Source organism: Microcaecilia unicolor, chromosome 4, assembly GCF_901765095.1.
Source record: "Microcaecilia unicolor chromosome 4, aMicUni1.1, whole genome shotgun sequence".
Lineage (NCBI taxonomy): Eukaryota > Metazoa > Chordata > Amphibia > Gymnophiona > Siphonopidae > Microcaecilia > Microcaecilia unicolor.
Window position 1 is genome coordinate 56,370,974 of NC_044034.1, and position 27,389 is coordinate 56,398,362.

The 27,389-nt window shown below is 41.6% G+C and overlaps 1 protein-coding gene across 3 annotated transcripts in view; it reads left to right on the forward strand.

The window, feature by feature from the left end:
- Positions 1-27,389, forward strand: part of GRIA4 (glutamate ionotropic receptor AMPA type subunit 4) — a 520,316-nt gene that overhangs the window by 323,797 nt on the left and 169,130 nt on the right. For all 3 annotated transcript variants that reach the window (XM_030199365.1, XM_030199366.1, XM_030199367.1), the window contains exons 4-6: positions 625-809; positions 20,895-20,948; positions 23,944-24,102. In XM_030199365.1, coding sequence (XP_030055225.1) covers positions 625-809; positions 20,895-20,948; positions 23,944-24,102 — 398 coding nt within the window. The remainder of the gene's footprint in view (positions 1-624; positions 810-20,894; positions 20,949-23,943; positions 24,103-27,389) is intronic.

Genomic DNA, 27,389 nt, shown 5'->3' on the forward strand with positions numbered 1-27,389 from the left:
CCTGAACCAATCTTGTCTCTACTCTGATGGTGTCATTTCCATGTGATATTTCAAATGAAGACAGTAAATTCTTTGATTGCTGCCTGATTGAAATAAGGTGCTTTTACAAATATTAATGTTTTGCTATGCAGGTTGAAAGGACAAGAACATGAAGATGGAGGATCGCAAACTGGTTCCAAATTTCAAGAACAGGTTGATCCAGTCCTGGTTTTATCTCATTGTTGTGGTTTTGATTTTCCTATTGCATTCCATAACACAAGTCCATGCATGCTGGGTTGGGGGAGGGAGTAAAACCAGCACTGGATTAACCTGCCCTGAAAATCTGGAACCAATTGGCAAGCCTATAAAGGTGACAAAACTGCTGTTAATACCTAGTTAATTCTTCTAGTTAGTGTTGAGAAGGGGAAAATAATTTGAAGAGGTATTTAATTGTGTGCTTCCCAGAGATTGGTAGCATGGAATGTTGCTACTAATTGGATTTCTGCCAGGTAATTGTGGCCTGGATTGGCCACTGTTTGATGCGGGATAGTGGGCTAGATGGACAATTGGTCCAACCCAGTATGGCTGTTCTTATGTTCTTATGAAAAGATAAGTGATATTTACACGTATTTTCCCCTCCAATAGGTTACTCAATACTTCAAGCTATTATGGAAAAAGCAGGACAAAATGGCTGGCAGGTTAGTGCCATATGTGTGGAGAATTTCAATGATGCAAGCTACAGACGACTTTTAGAAGATTTGGACAGAAGACAAGAAAAGAAATTTGTAATAGACTGTGAAATCGAGAGATTACAGAATATTTTAGAACAGGTACAGTAACTCCTGCTTTTATTTAACCTAGTTAATAATATTTATTTTATTTTATTTATTAGGATTTGTTTACTGCCTTTTTGAAAGAATTCACTCAAAGTGGAGTACAGTAAGAATAAATCAAACATAAGCAATAGACAATTACAGCAGCAAAAATATTCAAATAACAATACAAAGTATGGCATAGTATACAACTTTTGATTGTTCAAACTTAATCTATTGGGGACTACTGGTTAACTATCTCTCTTTCTATACATTTACCAGATGGTAATAGGAAATTTGTCTCACAGCATGTGAATATTGATCATTAATTATCAACCCAGGATCTCAATGCCACCAAGCTTGGCTATTCAATATAGAATACTTGCTCTTTCCTTCTTAATTTTTAAGAGCGCCACCGCGCTTTATCATTGGAGCAATATACCTATCATCGGTCCTTATTCTTTTTATTTTATTGTGACAGGAGAAGTCCCAACCAATGTAAAAAAAATCCTTAAGGAGAAAAAACAAAGGCTACTTAGTCAACCTGCCACTAAAAATACCCACACTGTGAGAGGAATATCTTCCAAATTACTGCATTAAAATTTAACCTTTTATATTCTGTGACAATTCTTTATAATTTTATTTCTTTTTTAGTTTATATTTTCTCATTGAACAGCATACTCATGCCCCACTCCCAGCTATGCACTTATCTTATCGGCTCACAAGCCTTGCTGTATTGTGGCTTAAGGTATTCTCTCCTTAAGCGCGGTGGCGCTCTTAAAAACCAAGAAGGAAAGAGCAAGTATCCTATATTGAATAGCCAAGCTTGGTAGCATTGAGGTCCTGGGTTGATAATTAATGATCAATATTCATATGTTGTGAGACGAATATCCTATTACCATCTGGTAAATATATAGAAAGAGAGATAGTATACAACTTACAATGTCAACACAATATGTGATAGAACATTTTAATAGGGAGCGTAGGGTATAAGCAAAGATGGAACATATAGATAGGTAAGAGAGTAAGAGGAGTTAGAAAATAAGGTGACCAATTTAAGAAAATTGCACATGAGGTCAATCATTTTGTCATCACATTTGTATTATTTTCAGGTGGGACATTAGGAAGACTGGCAGCCTTGGGTACCTCCAATAAAGGAAGTGTCTTCTGTGGCACTCCTTTGTAGGAATGTACATTTTTGTGTCATTTTACTTCATAATAGCACACACTATATCATTTTATACAGACTAAAATATACACACTAATACATAATAGTATACACCAGTGGTTCCCAAACCTGGTCCTGGAAGCACCCCAGCCAGTCATGCTTTTCAAGATATCCACAATAAATATTCATGAGAGAGATATTTGCATGCACTTCCTTCACTGCATGCAAATTGCTCTTATGAATAATCATTGTGGATATCCTGAAAACTTGATTGGCTGGGTTGCCTCCAGGACCAGGTTTGGGAATCACTGGTATACACTGTTATAGTCCACGTAAGGCCCATTTTGCATAGGGGCTCAACGTGTATATCCTGGTTTTCTAAAACTGGGATTTAAATCTGTATTCATGTTCAATACATGAATAGGGGCTTCTAAAATAACCCTCTTAGTGTGTTCTATTTTATAATAGCACATATTCCAAAATAGCATGTGCTGTTGTAAAGCAAAACAAAAGGAAACCATCAAAAATCAAAACATGAACTAAAAGAAAAGCACAAAAAATCAAATGTGGTTTCAGCCAACACAACCCAAGTGCATGTCATTTTAATTCATAAACCACCCAGAGTGGTTTACAACCTTTTCATTAAAGACCACTCTTCTACAAGGTTCGTAAGGAAGCAAGCTTAGGACTTGCGAACCTTTTGCCCTAAATATTTGTTATCACCTTGGTGGATTATCTCAAATCGTAGAGTCACTTTTACCTGCATGGCCATAAGTAATTATTATTACTATATATATACTTTAAGGATAAGAAACTATCTATATCAAAGTTATACATTCATGTTACAGTATGGCAGTAACATACATTAATTTAGAGTTTTGGTCTTTCCAGAAATAGAACCATGAGAATAGCACCAGAAAAGAAAAGAGTCTAAGATAACTTCCAAGACTTTACTGGTAAAAACACTTCTGTTTTGGCTATGTGCCACCTAATAAGGCTGCATCAAGGGTCACCACATGCTCTAAGGCATAAAACCAATGTACACAAAATCTTCAATTATAAAAACTGTATAACTGACTACCCTATGTGAATTAGCCAACCTTCTGATACTGAGGGCTGGAAGCAGGCGAAACAGGTGAAACATGACCGCACTGGGTGCATTTTTACCAAAACAATCTTGAAGCATCTTCTTAGAAACATGTCAGCCAAATGGCCCATCCAGCCTGCCCATCCACAATAACCACTATCTCCACCTTTCCCTAAGAGATCCCAAGAGCCTGTGCCCCTGCTTTCTTGAATTCAGACACAGTCCTCATCTCCATCACCTCCATTAGGAGACGATTTCATGCGTCCACCATCCTTTCCATGAAAAAGTATTTCCTCAGATTACTCCTGAGCCTTTAACCTCTTAAATTCATTCTATGCCCTTTCATTCCAGAGTTTTCCTTCATTTGAAAGAGGCTCTCCTCTTGTACATTAATGCCACAGATGTATTTAGATGTCTCCATCATATCCCCTCTCTCCTGCCTTCTTGAAAAGTATCCATATTGAGAGCCTTAAGTCTGTCCCCATACACTTCATGACAGAGACCATTGACCAATTTTGTAGCCGCCCTCTGGACAAACTCCATCCTGTTTATATCTTTTCATAGGTGCGGCCTCCAAAATTGCACAAAGTATTCTAAGTGGGGCCTCACTAGAGACTTCCACAAGGGCACTATTACCTTTTTTTTTCCTACTAGTCATCCCTCTCTTTATGCACCCGATCATCCTTCTGGCTTTGACCATCACCTTTTCTACCTATTTGGCTACCTTGAGATCATTAGACACTATCACCCCATGTTTCCTTCTCCTTTTGTGCACAAAAGTACTTCACCCCTATACTATACCTTTCCCTTGGATTTTGCAACCTAAGTGTATGACCCTGCATTTTTTAGCATTAAATTAATAGGCTCCTTTATTTTTTGGTGCTAATTTCTTGGTTCCATATCTAGATATTTAGCACCTGCCTCTCTGTGTGTTTGGTGTTTTGGCCTTTTCTACAGAAGCAGCATATCTAAATTCTAGGATTCATATATCATCTTGTGCCTGAGAAGCACGTCAAAAGTTAAAGAATGCCCATTTCTCTTGATAGTTTTTTTTTGTTTTTTTTTTGAAAGGCCTGTCATCAATTCCATCTCCTAGAAAGTCTAGAAGGCTATTGAAAAAACACTTCACCAAGGCTGGTTTTGCAGAAATGATCCAGTATCATAAAAAGCTTTTCTCATGTTATCTACATAATAAGTTTGAATTGTTTCAAGAGGATTATTTTTTGTGATTGTATTTTTTTTTCTGTTGTACAGTCTGTGCAAAATCACGGGCTTTGTGTATGGAAAAAATTAACTGTGTCTCTCTGATTCTGCATTTGCTTTCACTAATGACCCAAATTCTGTGATTCTTCAGTGCTGTAGTGATTCTTCATAATTTTTGCAAACCATTTCACAAATATAAAATTAAACGAAACACAAGAAAAGCAAACACTGTTATTAAAATTTCAGTACAGCAGAAAACACTTGCTAACCAATTTTCAATTTTATCCACTGTCATTAAAACAGTTTACATTAAGGGCTCTGTTTACAAAGACACACTAGCATTTTTAGCATGCACTAAAAAATAGCACATTCTAACTATGTAGATGCCCATAGGAATATTATGGGCACACAGTTAGCACTCACTAATTTTTAACACATGCTAAAAACACTAACACACCTTTGTAAACAGGGTCCTAAGTTTTCTGCCAAAAATTTGGAGATTTTGCATGTATAGGATAAGGGATGGGAGAGCCAGCTAATGTTTATGGACTATAGCCAAAAAGTCTCATGTGTAGTTATCTATCGTTTCTCAAAGAGAAAGGGCATATATTCGATAAAATGAGAAAAAGAAAACTATATAAATAATCCTTTGAAAGAAATGTTTTGCTAAACTGTAGCCTATTAACTTGAAGTGCTAGATTACTGCTTTTCCTGTTATTCCATATATCATTTTAATACATGCACAGTCTCCGCCTGACCTTAAAATCCACTGTCACTATATGTGACAGAATACAGTGAGTGAATGCCACCTAGTGGCAAAAAGATTAGTGTCATATTCTCTGTATTTGAAATATATAAGCACTAAAGATCTGTGTATAGGATTATGAGTTTAGAAAATAAACCCATGTTATACTGCTGTGGATGCTTATTTTGAAAGCTGTGTTGGCAGGATGTGAACATCATTAACTAATGGCTGAAATAGCATCCCCACTAACAGTGGAAACAATTGATTCACCAACCAAAGTGATTGTAATTTTTATAAATTTATAAATGAGCATGAATGCAGCGGGTGCATGTTTAGAGTGAAAGCACAGCGTTCCTCTGAAGAAGCAGCAGTGAAACGGGTGCCTGTTGGGGTCCTGGGCATCAAGCTAAATGCATTTTTCACTCTAGCATTATTTACACAAAAAACCTTTTATAGGTTTGTGACAGTGTTCATCGATAATGATTGTAAGGATCACAGCAATGCAATGTTTGGGTCATGCATTGAGTAGTGATTAGAAGATTCACACAGAGTCAACAGTGAAATTCATGATATGTGAAGTTGCTTGATTGACATCTGAGGTCTTTATCCTCCCCATTTTAATAAATATAAAAAATATAAATTTTATAACAAATTATTACATTTATACAAATTACAATCACTTTGTTTGGTGAATTGATTGTTTCCACAGTTAGTGGTTTGTTTAAAGTACAGTTTTTTTGTGGAATGTAATCCTGTTTGTTTTGTATTTTATGAAACATCATCCCCACCACATACTACAGCAAACCACCAGAGCACCCTAGGCAAACCTTCAGCTTTAAGTAACACAACCCCCCTGAATTAACTTGAAGGCCCTAGCCTGCAGTTCCCCGCTCCCACAATTTTGATAATTAAACTCAACAATCATGATCATCACACAAAAATCCTATAAACATGCAAGTTAAAGTATGTAAGTTTGTGTATCTGTCAGGATGTATTGCTTTGCTTTGTCTGCAGCTGCGCTCTGCTGCCTTAGATAACCGCCTAGTCTTGCCTAATGATTGAGCTGATCCTGTAAACTACAAGAGTATTGCATGGATCTAATATTCTGTATGATTTTACAGACCTCAATAAGGGGTCCTTTTTCTAAGCTGCGGTAAAAAGTGGCCTGTTGTAGTGTAGGCACATGTATTGGGTAAGTGCTGGGCCAGTTTTTACCACATCTAGAAAAAAAAGCTTTTTTTTAATGGAACATGAAAAGGGCCTGCGGTAAGAATGAAACCAGAGCACACCCAAAACCGGCCTAAGCCCTTAATGCCACCCATTGATCTAGCGGTAAAGGCTCACACGCTAAACATGCGGTGACCGGTCGGTGCATGCCAAGTGCCGATTACCGCCAGGACCAGCACACGTAGGAGGAAATAAATAATTCATCCATGCGTTATGGATGCACACCAAATCTGAAATTACCGCCAGGAGGGCATGCTAGCCTGGCAGAAGTCTCATTTGGGCCTACCATGGTTTAGTAAAAGGGCCCCTAAGACTATTTTCTTTACATTTTAAACAAAAAGAACAAATGAATGCTTGCAGAACATGTTTTTGTTTTCTTCCCCTCCCCCCCCCCCCCCCCCCCCCCCCCCCCCCACGGAACACATAACCATCTCCTCTGCTCTAATTTTCATTGACAGCAGTCATCTAGAATTATGCAATTGAAAGGTTGGGCAATAGACATCATTCACATGTGAAACGTGTGTCTGTTTCTCATAGTTTATTTGTAATGGTGACAAAATAAATATGCCTAATGCAGAATTGCATGGAAGCATCTGCTTTATTTTTTCTTATAGTTTTGCAGTTTCAGCTGGTGCATAAGGAACAGCAGAGAATAAAAGAGAAATTCAGCTTAGACACAGGTGGTAAATGTTCAAAGTGGTGTACTAGAGTTTGATGCAAATAAAATCCCATTATTTGTTAATGGGATTCATTTGCAGAGCTTCTCACCCACTGTGTCAATGATTTACTCCTGGATGAGAGCCCCCCCCTCAGGGAATAATCCAAAGTCAATAGACACATTGAGCATATGGCCATCCAAGGAGGAATTGCCCTTCTTACACAAGAAGGCAATAACGTTCTTTCCCTTTTGTAGGGAAATTCAGACAGTTGGTGTTGAGAGTTACTTGGTAACTGACAGGCCAATGCTCAAAATGTAGCACTGGCGCTGGAAGCGGCTAGCACCAGCCTTAGTGAGCACAGAATAGTCAGAAGGCTGTATGGGAGACAATGTGCAAACCAAAGATTAATGGAAATAGCATGCAAATATAGCCAAACGGATGTTAATGAGGTTATTTCCTATTCCCTCCCACTGCTTAGAGAGCAACGCACAAAAACCGCCCTTCTGAAACCCTAATGCCAGCTTGAAGCAGGCGTTAAGGTGTTAGAATCATGAGAAATCCTCACTTCATTCTTTAAAATGTGCTGGTTTTGATTTTGTTTGGAAGTGGAAGAAAGCCCGTGCAAACCTGTAAGTGCCGGTACTAAGAAATGTAAACCCGAGAGTGAAAGCGTGCACTGGCGCCTGTTTCCTGCACTTAAATATAAGCCTTCCAAGTTTTAAAAAAAATGTCAAAAAACTTATATTTAAAGAAGCAGAAAACAGTGCTATGGTGGTCTTCGCTTTCCTGGCATTCACACAAGAGCTGAGCTTACCGCAAACTCTTCTGTTCACACGCCAAGCATGCTCTCCACCGCATTGCTTTTACAGTGCACATATAATTTGAATACCATTTCCTTTGAGCATTGTTGAGTTAGTTTTCTGTACTGTTCTGGTGTTATGGGTTCTGCCTTTACTGCGGGAGTTGAGTATCAGAGATCAGGTTCAGCAGCAGGGGCATAGCCAGACCTTACGGTGGGAGGGGGCCAGAGCCCGATGTTGGGGGCACATTTTGAGTGCCGCCCAGACACCGCCCCCCCCCCACCGCCATGCCTCGCTTCCCCTCACCTCCCCCCGCCACCGCCTCGCGCCTTCTCGCACCCCCCCCTCGCCTCGCAAATACCTTTGCTGGTGGGGGTCCCCAACCCCTGCCAGCTGAAGCCTTCTTCAGCGCCATCTCTGGTGTAGCCGCGTTCCTGCCCTGCTCTTCTTGCTCCTCCTGTCCAGTGCATGCTGACGCTCCTTCTCAGTTTCACATAAAGGAGCATCAGCGTGCACAGGACAGGAGGAGCAAGAAGAGCAGGGCAGGAATGCGGCTGCGCCGGAGACAGCGCTGAAGAAGGCTTCCACTGGCGTGGGTTTGGTATATATATATATATATATATGCAGCATCCCTTGCTTTAGGTCTTTAGGGGTGTCTTTTTAAGATTATTGTTAGCTGTTTCTATATCTAAATTTCTGCAAGAAGGGTCTTTAAAAATAACCTAAGTTCATGACTCTATTCACATTCTTCATTAGATTGCAAATTTGACACTTTTGATATTTGGATTCTATAAATCGAGCTCAAAAATGGGCACTGGAAAAGATCAACGCTAATGGCTAGATTCTATGTATGGAATACGAAATAAAAAATATCCTTGTCTCTGGTAATAAAGTGAAACTACGACAAAACCAGGACTGCAGCCACCAAACATTGTACTGTTTGTCTCTCAGCAGTGGCGTTCCTTGCCTGGATGGCACCCGGGGCGGAGCGCCGATGCCCCCCCCCCTCCCCAGGGTGCAGCGCCCCCCCCCCCCCCACTAAATTACACCTTCCCCCCCCAGGTGCATGCCTGCTCCGACTTCGCTAAACTTCTTTGCTTGTTCGCTGCAGCTCCCTCTATCCCGGAACAGGAAGTAACCTGTTCCGGGGCAGAGGGAGCTGCAGCGAACGAGCAAAGAAGTTTAGCGAACTCGGAGCAAGCGCGCGCCGCGGCACCCCCCAGCAGCGTGCACCCGGGGCGGACCGCCCCACCCCCCCCTTGGTACGCCACTGTCTCTCAGTGTCACGAGCGTCAACATTCAACATATGATATATATTTTTTTGAGTACCCTCAGATATAACTCACTGTTTCAAATGCAGACAATAAAGCTTCTAATCAGTGGTATAGCACTTCTTTCATTGGGTTACTCACGATTGTGGGAGGGTGTTTTTTTTTACATAATTCATACCTCATCACCCAAGTGCTATAAGTGTCATTAAACCACTCTAAAATAATACATATCGTGAACACTGTGTACTTAACTTAAAGTTGCCTCGCTGGAAAAATTGCCTCGCTGGTAATAGAAGCAAACTGAAAATGTCCAGTAGACCGCGGTTTCAGGGGAAGGCGTCTGTTGGACATTTTCAGTTTGCCAGAGGATGTGGTAACAGTGATTAGCGTATCAGGGATTAAAAAAGGTTTGGACAGGTTCCTGGGAGAAAAGTTCGTAGTCTGTTATTGAGATGGACATGAAGGAAGCCACTGCTTTCTCCAGGATTGGTAGCATGAAACGTTGCTACTAATTGGATTGGCTACTGTTGGAAGCAGGACACTGGGCTAGATGGACCATTGGTTGACCTAGTATGGCTGTTCTTATGTTCTTATTGCATATGTTCAAACCACTGTGCATGAGCGAACCACTGCACATGGGTGATAAGGCACATGCACATTCTACTGAGAAAAGAATGCATCCTTTTTCCAAATAGGGCACACTCTTTCAAAATAGTGTGCACTATACGACTTTGCTCCCATGACAACGAAAAAAAAGACCAAATTGAAACAAACATTTCTGGAAACGACACAGCATGAAAATGCCCTGGCTGCCCATCCTTAATATATACGTGTGTTCACATCCTAAAATGAGAAATGCACATATACATTTTCTGCCCACCCTACCGTATAAGACAACACCCACTTGAAATCTCTGCTTCCTGGCTTTCTGAAATCCCTATTTAAATATGTAGTCAGAAGAGCTTCCTGCATCTTCAAACACCTATATCCTCGACAAAAAAAAAAAAAAATCTTAGTTGCATTTTGTTACACTGCTAACTAAATGATTGTCTGATGTGGCTGCTTTACAGGATGCAGTGCAGAGTGTGGAAAAAAATAATAGTTCTTTATGATTGTGAAGCTGAGCTTTGCAGTATGGCTGTTTGCCAGGCTGTGTTAAGCTCATCCTCTGCCTTTACTGTGAAAGCTTACAACATTAGACCAGAACTTTCCTTGGCAAAATGTAATTTGTTATTAAAAATCTACTTTTTCCAGCAGGCATTTCACTTGCCTAGAATCTAGATACCACTGCTTTCAGCCTGCGCAAATTCACAGGGATGTACGCTCCCCATTTTTTCTCTGAACTTAACTGCTTATATATTATGTGTGATTGTGTGTTCTTTACTATTTTAACTGGAGTTCTATTCCATTTTGTCCAGAATTTAACGTTTGTAAACCGCTTTGATGTTTTGCTAGTAAAGGCAGTATATCAAATTCTACAATTAACATAAACATAAACAAAAAAGCAACTGTCACTGCTTTCCATTTTGATAACTGGAACACAAAGAACAACTTGAATGCGAACTTTTGAGGCTGACCAAAAATCAGTTTTGGTTTCAGATTTGCCATCGAAACTGGCCCAAAATCCTGGTTCAAGTTTCAGCTGAAAATGCCAGTTCATTTTTGACTGAAACTCTCCTCCCCCCCCCCCCCCCCCCCCCCCCCCCCCGTGGTTCTGCTGCTGGTCCCCAGGCTATGACCTCCCCATGCCTACCTTAAGAAACCCTGGTGGTCTATTGCCTTCTTCAGGGGGCAGGAATAAAACCCACTCGTACCTGCCCAGTGCCGTTCCTCCTTCAAAATGGCTGCCATGACTTCCAGCTGCAGTCTTGTTAGACTTAGAGAATGACACAGGAGCGTGTAATTGCGGTAAACCATAGTAATCCGCAGTAAAACCACAGGAATCCAAAATATTTTCAAAGTTTTACCGCGGGTGCACAAAGAGGTTATTTCCCGGCCTTCAGGAGCGGTAATAACCCCTGCACCCGCGGTACAACAGACTCCTCCCTTTTTTCCGTCCTCCCTCCCTTCCTTCCAAGTCTGGTGTCGCTCTCCCTCCCCACCACCGGGTCCTGTGTCGCACTCCTCCCCGCCCCTGCAAGCTCCGGTGTCACTCCCCCACCTCCCTCCCTCCATTCCCACAAGGTCTGGTGTTGCACACTGCAGAGAGAAGGCTTCCTGGCACGCAAAGGCAGCGTGCTTACATTGCTAACACTGCTGGCAGCCCAGAGGATGGAAAGGCTGCAGGGAAACATAGCGGACAGGTGGAGGAGTGACACCGGAGCTTGCAGAGGGAGGAGGGAGAGTGCAACACAGGACCCGGCAGCAGCGGCGGCGGCAATGGGGGTGGGGTGTGAGAGCAAGCAACACCGGACCTTGTGGGAATGGAGGGAGGGAGAGTGACACCGACTCAATGGGGGGGGAGGCAGGAAGATTGGGAGAGTGACATCGAACTTGGGAGGGGGAGGGAGGGAAAGTGACACAAGAAGACCTTGTGGGGAGGGGGGTGGAGGGAAAGCGACACCAGACTTTGTGGGGGGGGGGGGGGGTATGAAGGGAAAGCAACAGCAGACTTTGTGGAGGGGGAAAGGGAGGGGAAACGACATCGGACCTTGAAGGGAAGGAAGAAGGGAGGGAGGGAGAGTGACACAACCTTGCAAGGGGGAAGAGGAAGGAAGGGCATGGAGTATAGGGCCTTGGAAACAAAGGAATGAAAGAGAGAAAAGGATGGAGTTGGGGACTGATAGGGTGTTGAGGTCCAGTGGAGGGTAGATGAGGGCTAATAGGATGGGAATGTGGCTAAGGAAGTGGGTGAAAGATGAGGAATGATAGGGGGTTAGGAGAGTGGATGTTAAGTGAGAGACAGAGGGAGCAACGGTAAAAACTAGTAGGTAGACGAGAAGTGAAACAGAGACTAAGGTGAGAGAAAGGGGGACAAACACAAATAAGGGGGGGCGGACTTGAAATGAAAGGTCACTGCCAGACAGATGTAAAGAAGGAAAGGAAGAAGCCAAGAGGAGAGAGAGAAGAAATGGAAACGCCAACGTGGAAAATAATTTAGAGAAGACTGACACATGGAAAGTGGAAAAGAGACTGGGACCAGCCCAATTAGATAAATAAAATGCTCAGACAACAAAGGTAGAAAAGAAATATTTTTATTTAATACTTTTTAAGGACTGAGATGTGCCTGCTTTGTGAAATGTACGTCTTTTCTATTTTTGTATTTTACAGAGTGCAGGAGAAAATACATTTCTGTTTCTCTTTTACAAGTGTTTACCTGGCATTCTTGAGGGAGATCTCTATTTCAGTTTTTCTGTGGTTCCTTGTTTTGTATAATGAGAAAAGAATTAAATGTGCTTGGAGTTGTAGAATGATTAGAAAAATTAGTGCTCATTATTGCTTGTTATGTGAATGAATATTCCATCACTGTTTCATTATTACTTGCCAGACCAGTCCAGAATTATCACATTTTAAGGGCATTTGTTTCAATTCGTTTATGCAGTCCTTACAAGCACATGATCTTGCTTTTTAAACCCAAAGGTAAATCTTAAGGGTGGTTAAATAGTGAGGCTTCTGTGGATAGGGACAGAGTTCGTGGGGAAGGGGGCAGAGGTTGCGGGGATGGGGCAGGGACAGGGGCAGAGTTCGCAGGACGGGACATGGACAAACTTTGTCCCCGTGTCATTCTCTAGTTAGACTGCTTCTGGAGGTCCTGGCAGCCATATTGAGATTACTCCTGCTTAAGCCAATTCCAGTCTTCAGTCACTCTTGCTTATGCTGGCTCTAATCTCAATATAGCATGCCACGGTAGTCTCACGAGGCTACTGTGGGAGGTCCCAGTGGCCATTTTGCAGTTGGAAGAATAAGCAGGAGTGATTGGAATCAACATAAGCAGGAGGAATCTCCAATCGCAATATGGCTGCCGGGACCTTCCATGGGACTCTCGCGAGACTGCCGCTGGAAGTCCAGGAAGCCTTTTTGAAGGAGGAGCCAGCTGTGCTCAGCAGTGTGTGGAGATCGTTCCTGCGCCTACTAACCACCAACAATAGGTAGGGCCAGGAAGGAACTGCCTCTGTGGGAAGAGGTTCACAAGGAGGCTGCCGCTGAGGGTTGGGTTAGGGAGGGGGGCTGCCGCTAGCAGGTGGGTCCAGGAGGGAGACACTTTTTGGTCAGGTGGGGTTGGGGTGGGACTAGTTTCATTTTCATCTTCAGTTTCAGCTGAAACAAGTGGCCAATTTCAGACACAGATCCTGGTTTGGTCGGGCTCTTAATAATACATTAACTTTTAAGGACCATCTAAAGAATATAACTGGTAGGAGGAATACAATAGTCAAGTTGATCCAAAACTGGCAAATACAAGCTGAAGAATATAAGTTACACACATCAACAATGACATTTGTTGACTTAGTAGCTGACTAGAATTCATTGGTATGTGTCACACTTAACTACATTTACAGCTCCATTTTAGAAAGGACGTGAAAGTCGGAGTTGAGATGTGTAAGGCTGAAATGGATACTTATGTGCCAGGTAGGGGTTGCATAAACATCCATTTTAGAAAAAAAAACCTGAAAATTGTAACAGGTGAAAAAGAAACACAGAAATATATGTGTCGGCACATTCACATTTATCTTACCACTGTAAAAATATAAACATGTATTTTTCTGATTCTGTCACAGAAACCAGTATCCCTTGCTAGTTTGACTTTGTGGGGGGGGGGGGGACATTAACCACTGCAGGCTTAAGGGGACCACCTCTTCTAATTCCTTCAGTGCAGTGCTGCTCAATCAGAGCAGCTTGCCAAAACTTAAATGTGTTTGGTAGCTGGTGCGTTTTACAAAAAGGTCCTTCTACTAAGGTGCAGTAGGCCTATGGTGGACCTACTGCGCACTAAAGATACACGACCTCAGGAAGCGCTGAGGCCTCCAGCAATAGTGTGCCACTTAGTGTGCGCTAATCCCGCACTGAAAAATATTTTTTTTAATTTTTCAGTGTGGGAGGCATGGCCATGTGCAGAGAGTAGGCGTGCCTGCACTAATCTGGTAGCGTGGGAGCCCTTACCACCTCCTAAATAGATGGTGGTAAGGGCTCCTGCGGTAATAGCCGTGAGCTAACGGTGAACTTAGCGCATGGTCATTTAAAAAAAGTGGCCATTTTACTGGTGCGCTAAACGTAATGCGGGCCACCTTTTAGCGTGCCTTAGAAAAAGGACCTCAAAATGTCTTCCACATCCATTCTCCATCTATGACATGCCCCTTAACACAAACAGCACTTAGAGCCAGACTCAGTAAATGATGCCCAAAGTTAGGCGTCATTATGATCCGCACTTAGTATTCTGCTTATAGTTCCCTTTACAGAGTATTAGCTTGGTGTGCTTCTCAAGCTTAACTTTGGGTTTGAGCACTTACACCTGCCAAAAACTGATATAAATGCTTGCACCCAACTCCTGGCAGTTAGGTGTGCAAAATGCAGGTATTCTATAACATTACGTGACACCCGCACATGCCCTGACTCACCCATGCCCCTCCCATGATCATGCTTCCTTTTGAGTTGCATGCTATGAAATTTAGGCATGGATGTTATAGACTAAGGCATAGGGCAGATCGTAATTACTAATTAACTAATTAAATTATGTGCAGATCTGGGATCTGCGACCTATACAGAATCTGGGGCTTAACATGCAGTATCTGAAAAAATACCACAAACCCTCTTAACACAATTGTGTGCTGGCAGTCATCACGTGGTAAAAAGTGTATTAATGGCCTAATTCTATAAAAAGCTGTAAAACTTGTGTGCACAAATATAGATGCATACCTAATTTGTACGCACAATTTACTTGAATAACGAGATAATTAGCACAGATAATTGGCTTTTTTAAAGTCTTTATTTATAAGTTTTTAGAATAATGCAAAGATAATACATATGTTTATAAGAAATGAACAAGCACAATATAGTATAACCAATAAATCATCAAACATTTTCAAAAACTAAAATAAAAACAAGAAAAACAAACCTATTATATCAGTAGGTTAACAAGAAATGAAGCAAAACAGTATATGTATATATTTAAAAGAGGTTAAATTGAGGAGGTTACGTGGAGGAGTAGCCTAGTGGTTAGTGCAGTGGACTTTGATCCTGGGGAACTGAGTTCAATTCCCACTGAAGCTCCTTGTGACTCTGGGCAAGTGTTATGACTGGAGATGTGTGAGCCCTTGTGCCCCGACCGAGCACGGCAAAGATGGAGAGATGCCGTACTCGGTCAGGCAGCCAGACAACCTCTAGCTTCACCTGGGAAGCGACCACCATTCACCGAGAGTTGAGCCCTCAGCTGCAGGTGGCCACCAAGACTTCTGGAACCGGCGGGGTTGCACAGCCGCTGACCAGGATGGCAGGAATACAGACACAGTCCAGCACCAGAACTCCGAATAGGCAAGAATAGTCAAAAATCAGTCCAGGGTCAAGGCAGGCAGCAAACAAGCGAAATCCAATAAGTAGCCAAGGTCTGGAACACAGGAAATCAGGAACAGAAGATAGCCGGTGAACAGCACTCCGACAGCAACTCCTCAGAACAATTGAGGCCGAAGCAAAGAAGGCCTGGAGGCAGTGCTTTAAATAGTGAAGCAATCAGAGCAAACCAAACTCAGGTGCATCCAACATGGCAGCCCCCATAGGTAGCCCCCACGACCTGATATGGAGTTCCTTCCTGTTCTCGTTTAGACAAGATGGCTGCCCCCTTCTGAGCTAGCCAAGATGGCTGCTGCTCTTGCTCCAAGCCGGATGACGGCTGCCAGGTTAGGAAACATAAGTACATAAGTACATAAGTAGTGCCATACTGGGAAAGACCAAAGGTCCATCTAGCCCAGCATCCTGTCACCGACAGTGGCCAATCCAGGTCAAGGGCACCTGGCACGCTCCCCAAACGTAAAAACATTCCAGACAAGTTATACCTAAAAATGCGGAATTTTTCCAAGTCCATTTAATAGCGGTCTATGGACTTGTCCTTTAGGAATCTATCTAACCCCTTTTTAAACTCCGTCAAGCTAACCGCCCGTACCACGTTCTCCGGCAACGAATTCCAGAGTCTAATTACACGTTGGGTGAAGAAAAATTTTCTCCGATTCGTTTTAAATTTACCACACTGTAGCTTCAACTCATGCCCTCTAGTCCTATTATTTTTGGATAGCGTGAACAGTCGCTTCACATCCACCCGATCCATTCCACTCATTATTTTATACACTTCTATCATATCTCCCCTCAGCCATCTCTTCTCCAAGCTGAAAAGCCCTAGCCTTCTCAGCCTCTCTTCATAGGAAAGTCGTCCCATCCCCACTATCATTTTCGTCGCCCTTCGCTGTACCTTTTCCAATTCTACTGTATCTTTTTTGAGATACGGAGACCAGTACTGAACACAATACTCCAGGTGCGGTCGCACCATGGAGCGATACAACGGCATTATAACATCCGCACACCTGGACTCCATACCCTTCCTAATAACACCCAACATTCTATTTGCTTTCCTAGCCGCAGCAGCACACTGAGCAGAAGGTTTCAGCGTATCATCGACGACGACACCCAGATCCCTTTCTTGATCCGTAACTCCTAACGCGGAACCTTGCAAGACGTAGCTATAATTCGGGTTCCTCTTACCCACATGCATCACTTTGCACTTGTCAACATTGAACATCATCTGCCACTTGCACGCCCATTCTCCCAGTCTCGCAAGGTCCTCCTGTAATCGTTCACATTCCTCCTGCGACTTGACAACCCTGAATAATTTTGTGTCATCGGCGAATTTAATTACCTCACTAGTTATTCCCATCTCTAGGTCATTTATAAATACATTAAAAAGCAACGGACCCAGCACAGACCCCTGCGGGACCCCACTAACTACCCTCCTCCACTGAGAATACTGGCCACGCAATCCTACTCTCTGCTTCCTATCTTTCAACCAGTTCTTAATCCATAATAATACCCTACCTCCGATTCCATGACTCAGCAATTTCTTCAGGAGTCTTTCGTGCGGCACTTTGTCAAACAGAAACCGACCCATCCCGAAGAAGTGTAGCAGAGCGTAACAGCAAGTCACTTAACCCTCCATTGCCCCTGGTACAAAATAAGCATCTGAATATATGTAAACCACTTTGAATGTAATTGTAAAAACCTCAGAAAGGTGATATATCAAGTCCCATTTCCCTTCCCCCCCTTATAAAGTTACATGTAAGTATCAATTAACATAGTTGTCTAGCAATGACCATGTTTTAAGAAAGGACCAAATATAACCACATTTTATAGCAGCTATTTCCTCATAACACCTATTTGAACAGAGCAAATTCCACCATTCATGAAATGAGACATGCAGATTATTTTTCCAATGTAAAACAATCAAGTGAAGAGCAAGCGAAATCATCAAATTAAACAATTTTGCATGTTTTAATGGAACTAAAAAACCAGGGGTGGATGCTTTAAGGATTAACACTTTAAATGACAAAGCATCTGAAATAGCAAATAACTTCTGAAAAATGTCCCAAATCGATTTCCAGTATGGTTGCAAATTATGACAGTGAAATAGCATATGGTCAAGGGATCCCACTGCAGATTGACATGACCAACACAAATTTGATATTTATTTATTTATTTAACACATTTATATCCCACATTTTCCCACTTAGTTGCAGGCTCAATTTGGCTTACACAATACCGTAGCGGTAGGCTCCGGTTCAATAATATAAATACATAGTAAATTCATAGTTATGTAAGAACATTAGTATAAGGCAACAAAGAGATAATGAGGGGATGGTGATAGAAGTCTAGTATAGTCCATATTTTCCTGTGTCGCAGGAAGTAGAGGATTAGTTTGGGTCTTGGTACGATTTAATTTTAACAAGCAAGTATTGCCATTAATTTGAATTAATTAAAATGTATACACATAAATTTAGGTGAGGGATCCACGCCTAAATTTTACATGGAGTTAAAAAAGAGAGTGTGGAAATGGGATGGTCATGGGTGGATCGGGATGTTCCTTTTGGTATGTGCATAATTATAGAATAAGGTGGTATCTGTGCCTAATTTAGGGGCCCGTTTACAAAGTGGCGGTAATCCCAATGCAGGCTTACCGCTTGCTAAAAGGGAAGTACCGCCGGGCTACCGCATCAGCCTGGCAGTAGTTCCCACCCCCAGTGCATGCCAGTTTTGTAGCGCTGCTGTGTACCTGGTGGTAATTGGGCAGTGTCATGCGCTGCCCGCTTTCCGCCGGGGTAGCACAGGAGCCCTTATCAGCACCTCAATGGGTGGCGGTAAGTGCTCCCACTTGAAATGGGTGCGCGGCAAGTGCTTCACTTGCCACACATCTATTTCTTTAAAAAGAAAAAAACTGCTTTTTACCTGCTATGGTAAAAAGGGGCCTCGGCGCAAATCAAAAACACACGCTCACACCAGCGCAGGCCCCCTTTTGCTACAGCTTCGTAAAAGAACCCCTTAGGTACAAGCATTTGCACCATATGTGAGTAAATGGCTGCACCTAAATGTAGTCACAGTTCCGGGGTGTAAGTGCTATTCTATAAACCATGCTGTCACGGTTGTGGCCTTGCCCTTATGTTCAGACCTACTGTTTCTCTATATCTAGCTCTGTGACCTCTCCAGTCTGCCTTTTTTCCTGTTGTTGTTCTTCCTGTAAGCCAAGCCTCACTTTGGTCTCCCTGCTTCTGCTTCATTTCCTCTTTATGACATCATCAGCCTACTCCTTTATAAGGACCCAGGGAGCTTTCCTACATGGCCTTTGCAACAGGTCTATTTTCCTTTTTCTTGTTGTACTGTTGTTTGATTCTGAGGGAACTGGTCTTCTTGTTAGTCTGTGTCTCTGGGCAGCCCTGAGCCCTGTGTGTGTGGTTTTGGCTTGAATCTGAATGGATTACTTCCCAGTTAGGTTTGCTCTCAAGCAAAGTCCTCTTCTGTTTCTCTGTGTGTGTTGTTCTGCTTTAAAACTGTAAGGATTACTAGCCTGTTAACTTTGATTCCAAGCAAAGTCCTGTTTTGTTTCCTTGCGTGGTTTCCCTTGTTACTTTTCATTGCTCAGAGAGCTGGTTGTTGCCTGCCCAGCTGCTTCTTGATTACTTTGCTTCCACAGCCTAGCTGCTTTCCTGATTACCTTTCTCTGGTGCAGCTGGGTGTACTCTGTCTCAGCTTGCTTTAACTCTTTATCTACTGTGTATGTCTCCTGATTCTTGTGAGCAGTCCTTCTTATCTGATTTGTGTATGTAAAGGCAGCTTTCCTTGTTTGCTTGATGTTCCCTTTTTCTCTAGTGTCTGTTATTTGATTCTGTGGCACAGCCTTGTGTATTTCTTTTGAATGGCTTTCCCATTCCCCGAGTGCTGAATGGTTCAGCCTAGAGTGTGTTCCTATAGTTGGCTCCCTTTTCCCTGAGTGCTGTGAGGTACAGCCTAGAGTGTCCTATGAGTGGCTTCCCTTTTTCCATGAGTGCTGTAAGGTACAGCCTAGAGTGTTCCTATGAGTGGCTTCCCTTTTTCCCTGAGTGCTGTAAGGTTCAGCCTAGGATGTATTCCTATAGTTGGCTCCCGTGCCTAGTGGCACACCCTCGAGTATTCCTTTGAGTGGCTTCCCTTTTCCCTGTGTACTGTATGGTACAGCTTAGAGTGTTCCCATGAGTGGCTTCCCTTGTCTTTGAGTTCTGTATGGCATTGCCAAGTTCTGCTCCTGTTGTGTGTTTGAGCTAGTTCTGTCCCTGTTCCCTGTCAAGCCAGGCCTGTTCCAGAATCATGTACCTTTCAAGCCGGGCCTGTTCCAGAATCCTGTTCCAGCCAAGCAGGGCCTGTTCCAGAATCTTGTTCCAGCCAAGCTGAGTCTGTTCCAGAATCCTGTTCCAGCCAAGCTAAACTAAGCCCGTTCCAGAATCCTGTTCTAGCCAAGCCCGTTCCAGAATCTTGTTCCAGTCAAGCTAAGCCAAGCCCGTTTGAGAATCCTGAATCCTGTTCCTGTTTGAGAATCCTGAATCCTGTTCCTGTTTGAGAATTCTGAATCCTGTCTCTGTTTGAGAACCCTAAATCCTGTTCCTGCCTTGTGTATTGTCTTGTGTGCTCTATCTATTTGCCATGTCTGGTATCCTGTTTGTATTCAGTGCCTGGTTCACCTCTGCTCTGCGCCTCCCCAGAGAACTTGTCTGCTGCAGCCCAAGGGCTCACCAACCTGGGTTCCGAAACACATGCCTAATTTTAGGTGTGGTTTATAGAATAGCACTCAGTGGGGGGGGGGGGGGTGGTCATGCTACCTTTTTTGCCGCTATGTATAGAATTTAGTCCTAAGAGACGTTGTTTAGTAAAAGGGCCCCTTATTTTGTGGCTCTCTATTTGTCACTGTGGCCCGTTAAAGAAAAAAAAAGCTTGTCTGTTTTAGGGGGTCTTTTACTAAGCCGTGGTAACGTTTTTAGCTTGCGGTAGAAATCAGCTGTCAATAAACGTCAAGATGACCATAGGAATATAATGGGCATCTCAGCCTTTATCGCCAGCTGATTTCAACCGTGAGCTATAAACACTACCACGGCTTAGTAAAAGACCCCCTTAATGTCTAATAAAATAATGCCAGGTAGCTCTTTAATTTCATGGCTACTTTCAAGCTACTTCTTTTATAGATTTTAAATTCTTTAATATGTATTTGAGACAACAGTATGGGGTGACAACAAAGCTGAAATACTGCCAATTAAAATTTTATGGGTTTTGCTGCGTGTTCTAGTGACAAAGAACACAAAACTTTTTCTACTATTGATCACTTTGAAAAAAATGGCCTGTCATGATACCAATGCAAATTACCTCCATTGCTATTCAGAACCAATTAATTGTTTGGAAGCTAGCACAGCAATTCAGTTCAATTAATTGTCTTTCTTTTTATTTACACAGATTGTAAGTGTTGGGAAGCATGTAAAAGGCTATCATTACATCATTGCAAATTTGGTAAGAATGTTATTTTTATTTCATTTTACTAAAGGTTATCTAATGTAAGAATGCAGGGGGGAAAAGAGAGAATAAAGATTACAGGAACAGATAAGCTTTGTATATGCTGAATAAATAATCACACGGAATGTGAAGCAGGTGCATTAACATTTATGCAGAGATTTCAGAATGAAATCATTGCAGGTTTTTTTTCCTTCCTCATCTAACCATACCCAATACTCACATTTTAAGAATAGCATGCATAATTTTATCTGCACTAGGAAGAGAAATTTTCAAACTAGAATTTTATGCAGTTATCCAGGTAAAAACTACTGAATATAACCCCTGTAGGATGGTTTTCCAGGCCACTTGAGCTTGTGTGATAGTCCTCAACAATTTAAGAGGCTACTGAAGACCCATTATCTTTTTTAAGGCCTTTTTGGAGGAATGAAATATTTTGAAATGTTTAAGTGACTGTGGAGCTCATTTTTGAAAGAGAAGAAGATCTAAAAAGTTGCATAAAGCAGAATTTGGACGTTTTTCTCACAAAAACGTCCAAATCAATATTTTCAAAACAAATTTTTAGACATTTTTGTATGAAGTCCTTCAGAAGTGCATTCAAAACACAAGGAGGCGTTGGGAGTATGTTAAGGGTGGGATTTGAGTGTTCCCAAGACTTGGACGTTTTACAGCCATAATGGAACAAAACAAAACTGTCTAGGACTATAAGACATTTTGAGCTAGACCTATTTTTATAATGAATAAGGCACAAAAGAGTGCCCTAAATGAGTGATAAACAACTTTATTATGATGAAATCTGTTTTTGTGATTTGTCTTGTTGCTTATTTATAAGATTTTATGTATATTTTAACTGTTACCCACTTTGGACTAAGGCGGGATATAAATATGAAAATAAATAAGTAAATGAGGGTCCTCCTCATGGAGTCAAGAGTAGGATCTACATCTCATGGCCCTCTTGGTCTTACAATCATCCTAAGAGAAATTTACAGGGCCATTCCTTTTCTACAATACCTCAGTGCCCTTTTTTATGGTCCACCTACCTTTCTACTTTTCTTGATGATCCCTACCAAATGCTCTTCTAATCACACTCCATCTTTCTCTAGTACTCCTCTCATTTGACTGGTGAGCTCATGATCCTCTGCCCCTAACTTCAGATCGGGTACGTCTCCTTGTGGCAATCTTTCTGCAGCACTGAGAAGAAGAAATATAAGGCACAAAGGCCTTATCCTTTTGATCTGGTGCTTACACTCACAGGTCAGGCCAAAGTTCAAAGTCGTCTTCTTCAAAAGCTTCTTGTTGGCACAAAAAACTATTCAAGGGGAAGAATGCAGCCGTCTATTAGCATGCCTTCACTTACAGAGCCTACATTGGCTTATTACATTGCCGTGCTGTTGAAAGATCACCATGGCATAAGGACCCTAGTTTGCATCCTTAAAGTAGACAATCATTCTCAGTGAACTACACTATTACATTGATAGCACTGACACTCATATGGCATTAGAACATGATCAGTACTAATCCTACACTTACACAGCTAACTTTCCTGTATATGGTTGGTAGTTTAAAAGTTAATTCACTGTTAAACTGTGGAGGAGTAGCCTAGTGGTTAGTGCAGTGGACTTTGAGCCTAGGGAACTGGGTTCAATTCTCACTGCAACTCCTTGTGACCTTGGGCAAGCTGCACCCAAAGTCACAAACAATTGCCATTTTTTTAAATTTTATTTTATATTTATTCATTTATAATCAATTTTATAAGATTTCTCTTGAACTAAGTAATACAGTTAATAAAGAAATATAGGAAGCTTAGTATCAAACATTATAATCATCCTCCTTAGACCACAAAACAATAATCAAACTCAAGGAAGCACTGCAGATGACCTGGGACAGCCTCCCTCATGGCTGATAGATAAGGCTGTTAAGAACTTCCCGAAGTGACTGAAGGCCTGTGCTAAAGCTAGGGGTGGACAGTTTTTGAGCATTCACAGTGACTGCGAATTTCTGACTCGTTGTTAATTATATTGTTCGAATGATGTTATTTTGCTGTGTTTTAGCTCAACATTTCTAACGCGCAAAAATTGCTGGATAGCAATGCTAAAATGTCAGTAAAATCAACATAGCTTAAGATAAAGAAATGTTGTTTAATAGTAAGACGACTAGATAAATATGGAAAATTTCTTGTTGAAATTGAAAGCAGTTGCTGAGAACATGGCAAAAAAATCTAGAGGTTTACTGTTTTTTTGCCTCACCCTATGGAATACCATCTTGGCGCACGGATTTTGGGTGTCTTAGAATTGCCCCCATATCCCCGGATTCTCTATAGCATGAACGAAATTGCACGTGCAAATCCAGTCGTATTCTGGATTTGCTTGCGCAATTTTGGTACTTAAGCCAATCAGTGCCGATAATTGCCACTTAACAAGCAATAATTGATACTCTTTGGCATTAATTAGAATTTACACGCACTACTTGCTAGGCATATTCTGTAAAGTGGAGCATGTAAATTCTAAAGAGGGCATAGCCATGACCGTGGAATGGGAAGGCCATGGGCATTCTGGAAATCTACGCACACGGTTATAGAATACACCTGCTTTGTGCCTAACTTAGATGCTGATATTTATACCAAGTTATCTTGCCATAAATGGACGTGTCTAGAGTTATGCACTGGCATGGCTGCTGTGTGTATTCTATAAACCAGATAGGCGTATTCTATAAACCGTGTCTAGATCTATAAACCATGCCTAAATCTAGGCACAGTTTATAGGATAGGCCTAGGTGGAAATATTTTTGGCACTGATTTTTCAGATGTCATATATTTTATTTATTTATTTATTTATTTTACTTATTTGTTACATTTGTATCCCACCTTTTCCCACTTATTAGTAGGCTCAAAGAATATATAGAATCTAGTCTTATCTCGTCTACTTTCCTTTGAGACTTCAGTGTATGATTGTTAAATGAGATGAAGACAAAATAATATGTGAGCCTGGTTTTGCAGGGATTCAAGGATATTTCTCTTGAAAGATTCATGCATGGAGGAGCCAATGTAACCGGATTCCAGTTAGTTGACTTCAGTACACCAATTGTAACAAGACTCATGCAGCGCTGGAAAAAACTGGACCAGAGGGAGTATCCAGGATCTGAGAGTCCGCCAAAGGTACTTCCTGTTTTAATGTTTAAAACAGCACTTAAAAAAAATCTCTTTGGAACTATAAAGAATTGAATTAAACTGACAAAGCTCACAAAAAGAATTGTTCATTAAGCATTGTGTTAGCTTTTCAATGGTAAACATTGCTAGATTCCTACATATCTAAGTTCATGTGCTACCTCTGATATGAATTGTCACAAAATAGAAGAGTAATTTCATCATAAGTGGCAGATTGCTAATGCTTCCCTTGGAAGTAATGTGTGATACTATACTAGGGGCCTATTTATTAAAGAGTATCCCTTCTTGTTAAACAGCTGTGTTAACGCATTAACATGCCATAATGATAATGAACACGCTTGCATTACCCCTAATGCAAAAAAAGTCATAATGCACAGACTATTTTAATGAGTTACATTGCATTTAGATTTGTGCAAAGCAGTTCATTATTATTAAAATAGGTTACCACAAATTGTATTAAGCCAAGCAAATCATATTAAGCCAAGCAATTTGCATTAACCTGCTTTGGAATACTAAAAAAGGATATCTTGAGAGGAGTATTTAAGTTGCAAGTCCTAGTGAGAGCTCCAAACTCTCTTTAATCCCCACATTCAGCAATAAGACCTCTGTAGGTTAAAGAACCTTCCTCTTCCCCCCAACAAGTGGACAAAAACACCCTTCAGTCTAATGCACAATGAAGGTTCTCTTGCCAAAATCCCTCCTCTGTTGAGTATACTTAACATTCTGTCATCAGAGCACTCCTGCTCCCCTCCCCCTATCCAAGAATGATGGTAGGTCCAAGCCCCATTTTCATCCTTCCATCTTCAAAGTGTTCTGGGACCAAAATTCTCCCCACTGAATACACATATATACATCTCCTTGGAGATATTGAAAATTGAATTGGGTATAGAAAGAAGTGCTCATTCCTCTTGTCTCACCAATGCAAAGATTGAAAATGATTCTCAGTTATCCCTCCCCCCTTTGAACCTTTGCCATGAATGTACAAGATAAAGGCATGCATTTGGGCAAAGACGTGGTTGGAGGAGACCTGGGACAGTGGAGGGAAGCTGGAATAAGGAGATAGAGGAGAGACACTAGATGTAAGGGAGAAATGGGTAAGATGCTATAGAAGAGGGAGATGTTGAATGGAGGAGAGGGGCAGGGAGACACAGAAGATGCTGGACATAGAGAAAACATGGAGACGGGGTGATGCTGGACCCCAGGTGGGGAACATTGAGATGGGAAGACTCTGGGCATGATGGAGGGAACATAGAGACATATGGGATATGCTGAATATAGGAGAATAAGGAGACAATATGGGAGTGGAATAGAGATGAAAAGAAAAGCAGGACATAGGGAAGATATGCTGGGCAAAGAAGGGAGACAGAAAGGGGATCCTGGCCACAGGGGAAGGAATAAGGAGACAAGGAAGATTCTGAAAATGAGGAGGAATAGGGAGACAGAGAGTGAAGTCTGGACATGGCAGCTGAATAGGGAGAAAAGGGATGCAAGACATGGCGGAGGGAATAAGGAGACAGAAAGGAGATGCACATGAGGGGAAATAGGTAGACAGAGATGGGATGTTGAACATAGAGGATATAGAGAGATGCTGGATAAGGGAGAGAGATGAGATACTAGATATGGAGGAAGTTGAAAGAGGTGAAAGTTTGTAAAAGACGGGAATAAGATTGGGAAAGGAGAAAGATATGGGGAATGAGAGAGCTAGGGTGAGGGAAGGAGACAGACCTGTAGATCGGTGCTGTCAAAACAGGGTAATTAAAGTGTAGTTGGTAAGAAGGAGTAGTAAGGGCTCATACAATAATCCTGTACTAATTTGTTGGTGTGTGGTAATGTTGTTGCGCTAGTTGATTTGCACAGAAATGTATACTCTCAGCCCCCTCTGTGCAGAAATCATCTGTAGTGCCTGAAGATTGGAGGGTGGCCAATGTGACGCCGATTTTTAAAAAGGGTTCTAGGGGTGATCCGGGAAATTATAGACCGGTAAGCTTGACATTGGTGACTGGCAAAATAATGGAAACTATTATAAAGATTAAATTTACAGAACACGTAAACAAACATGGTTTAATGGGACAGAGTCATCATGGGTTCAGCCATGGGAAGTCGTGCCTCACCAAGTTGCTTCATTTCTTTGAAGATGTGAATAAACATGTGGATAAAGGTGAGCCAGTTGATGTAGTGTATCTAGATTTTCAGAAAGCTTTTGATAAAGTTCCTCATGAGAGACTCCTGAGAAAATTAAAGAGTCATGGGGTAGGAGGCAAGGTTCTGGTGTGGATTAGGAATTGGTTATTGGACAGAAAACATAGGGTAGGGTTAAATGGTCATTTCTGTCAATGGAGGAAGGTGAACAGTGGAGTGCCGCAGGGATCTGTACTGGGACCGGTACTATTTAACATTTATAAATTATATGGAAATTGAAACGACAAGTGAGGTGATCAAATTTGCAGATGATACAAAAATATTCAAGGTTGTTAAAACTCATGCGGACTGTGAAATATTGCTGTAAAACCTTAGGAAATTGGAAGACTGGGCATCCAAATGGCAGATGAAATTTAATGTGGACAAATGCAAATGATGCATCCACACCTTGAGTATTGCATTCAGTTCTGGTTTCTGTATCTCAAAAAGATATAGCGGAATGAGAAAAGGTTCAAGGAAGAGCGACCAAAATGATAAAGGGGATGGAACTCCTCTCGTATGAAGAAAGGCTAAAGAGATTAGGGCTCTTCAGCTTGGAAAAGAGACGGATGAGGGGAGATATGATTGAGGTCTACAAAATCCTGAGTGGTGTAGAACGAGTAGAAGTAAATCGATTTTTTACTCGTTCCAAAAGTACAAAGACTAGAGAACACTTGAGGAAGTTACATGGAAATACTTTTAAAACTAATCCACTTCACCAACCCATTCAGTTATGAAAGCCCACCTTCTATAAATACCCTTATAAATCCCGTCCTCCTTCTTTCTTCCCCTAATTAACCTCTACACAATACTAACTATACCTAATATACTGGAACAACTATGTTAACAATACTGTGTAAGCCACATTGAGCCTACAAATAGGTGGGAAAATGTGGGATACAAATGCAATAAAATAAAACATAGGAAATATTTTCTTGCACTCAATGAATAGTTAAGCTCTGGAACTCTTTGACGGAGAATATGGTAACAACGGTTAGCATATTTGGGTTTAAAAAAGGTTTGGACAAATTCCTGGAGGAAAAGTCCATAGTCTGCTATTGAGACAGACATGGGAAGCAACTGCTTGTCCTGGGATTTGT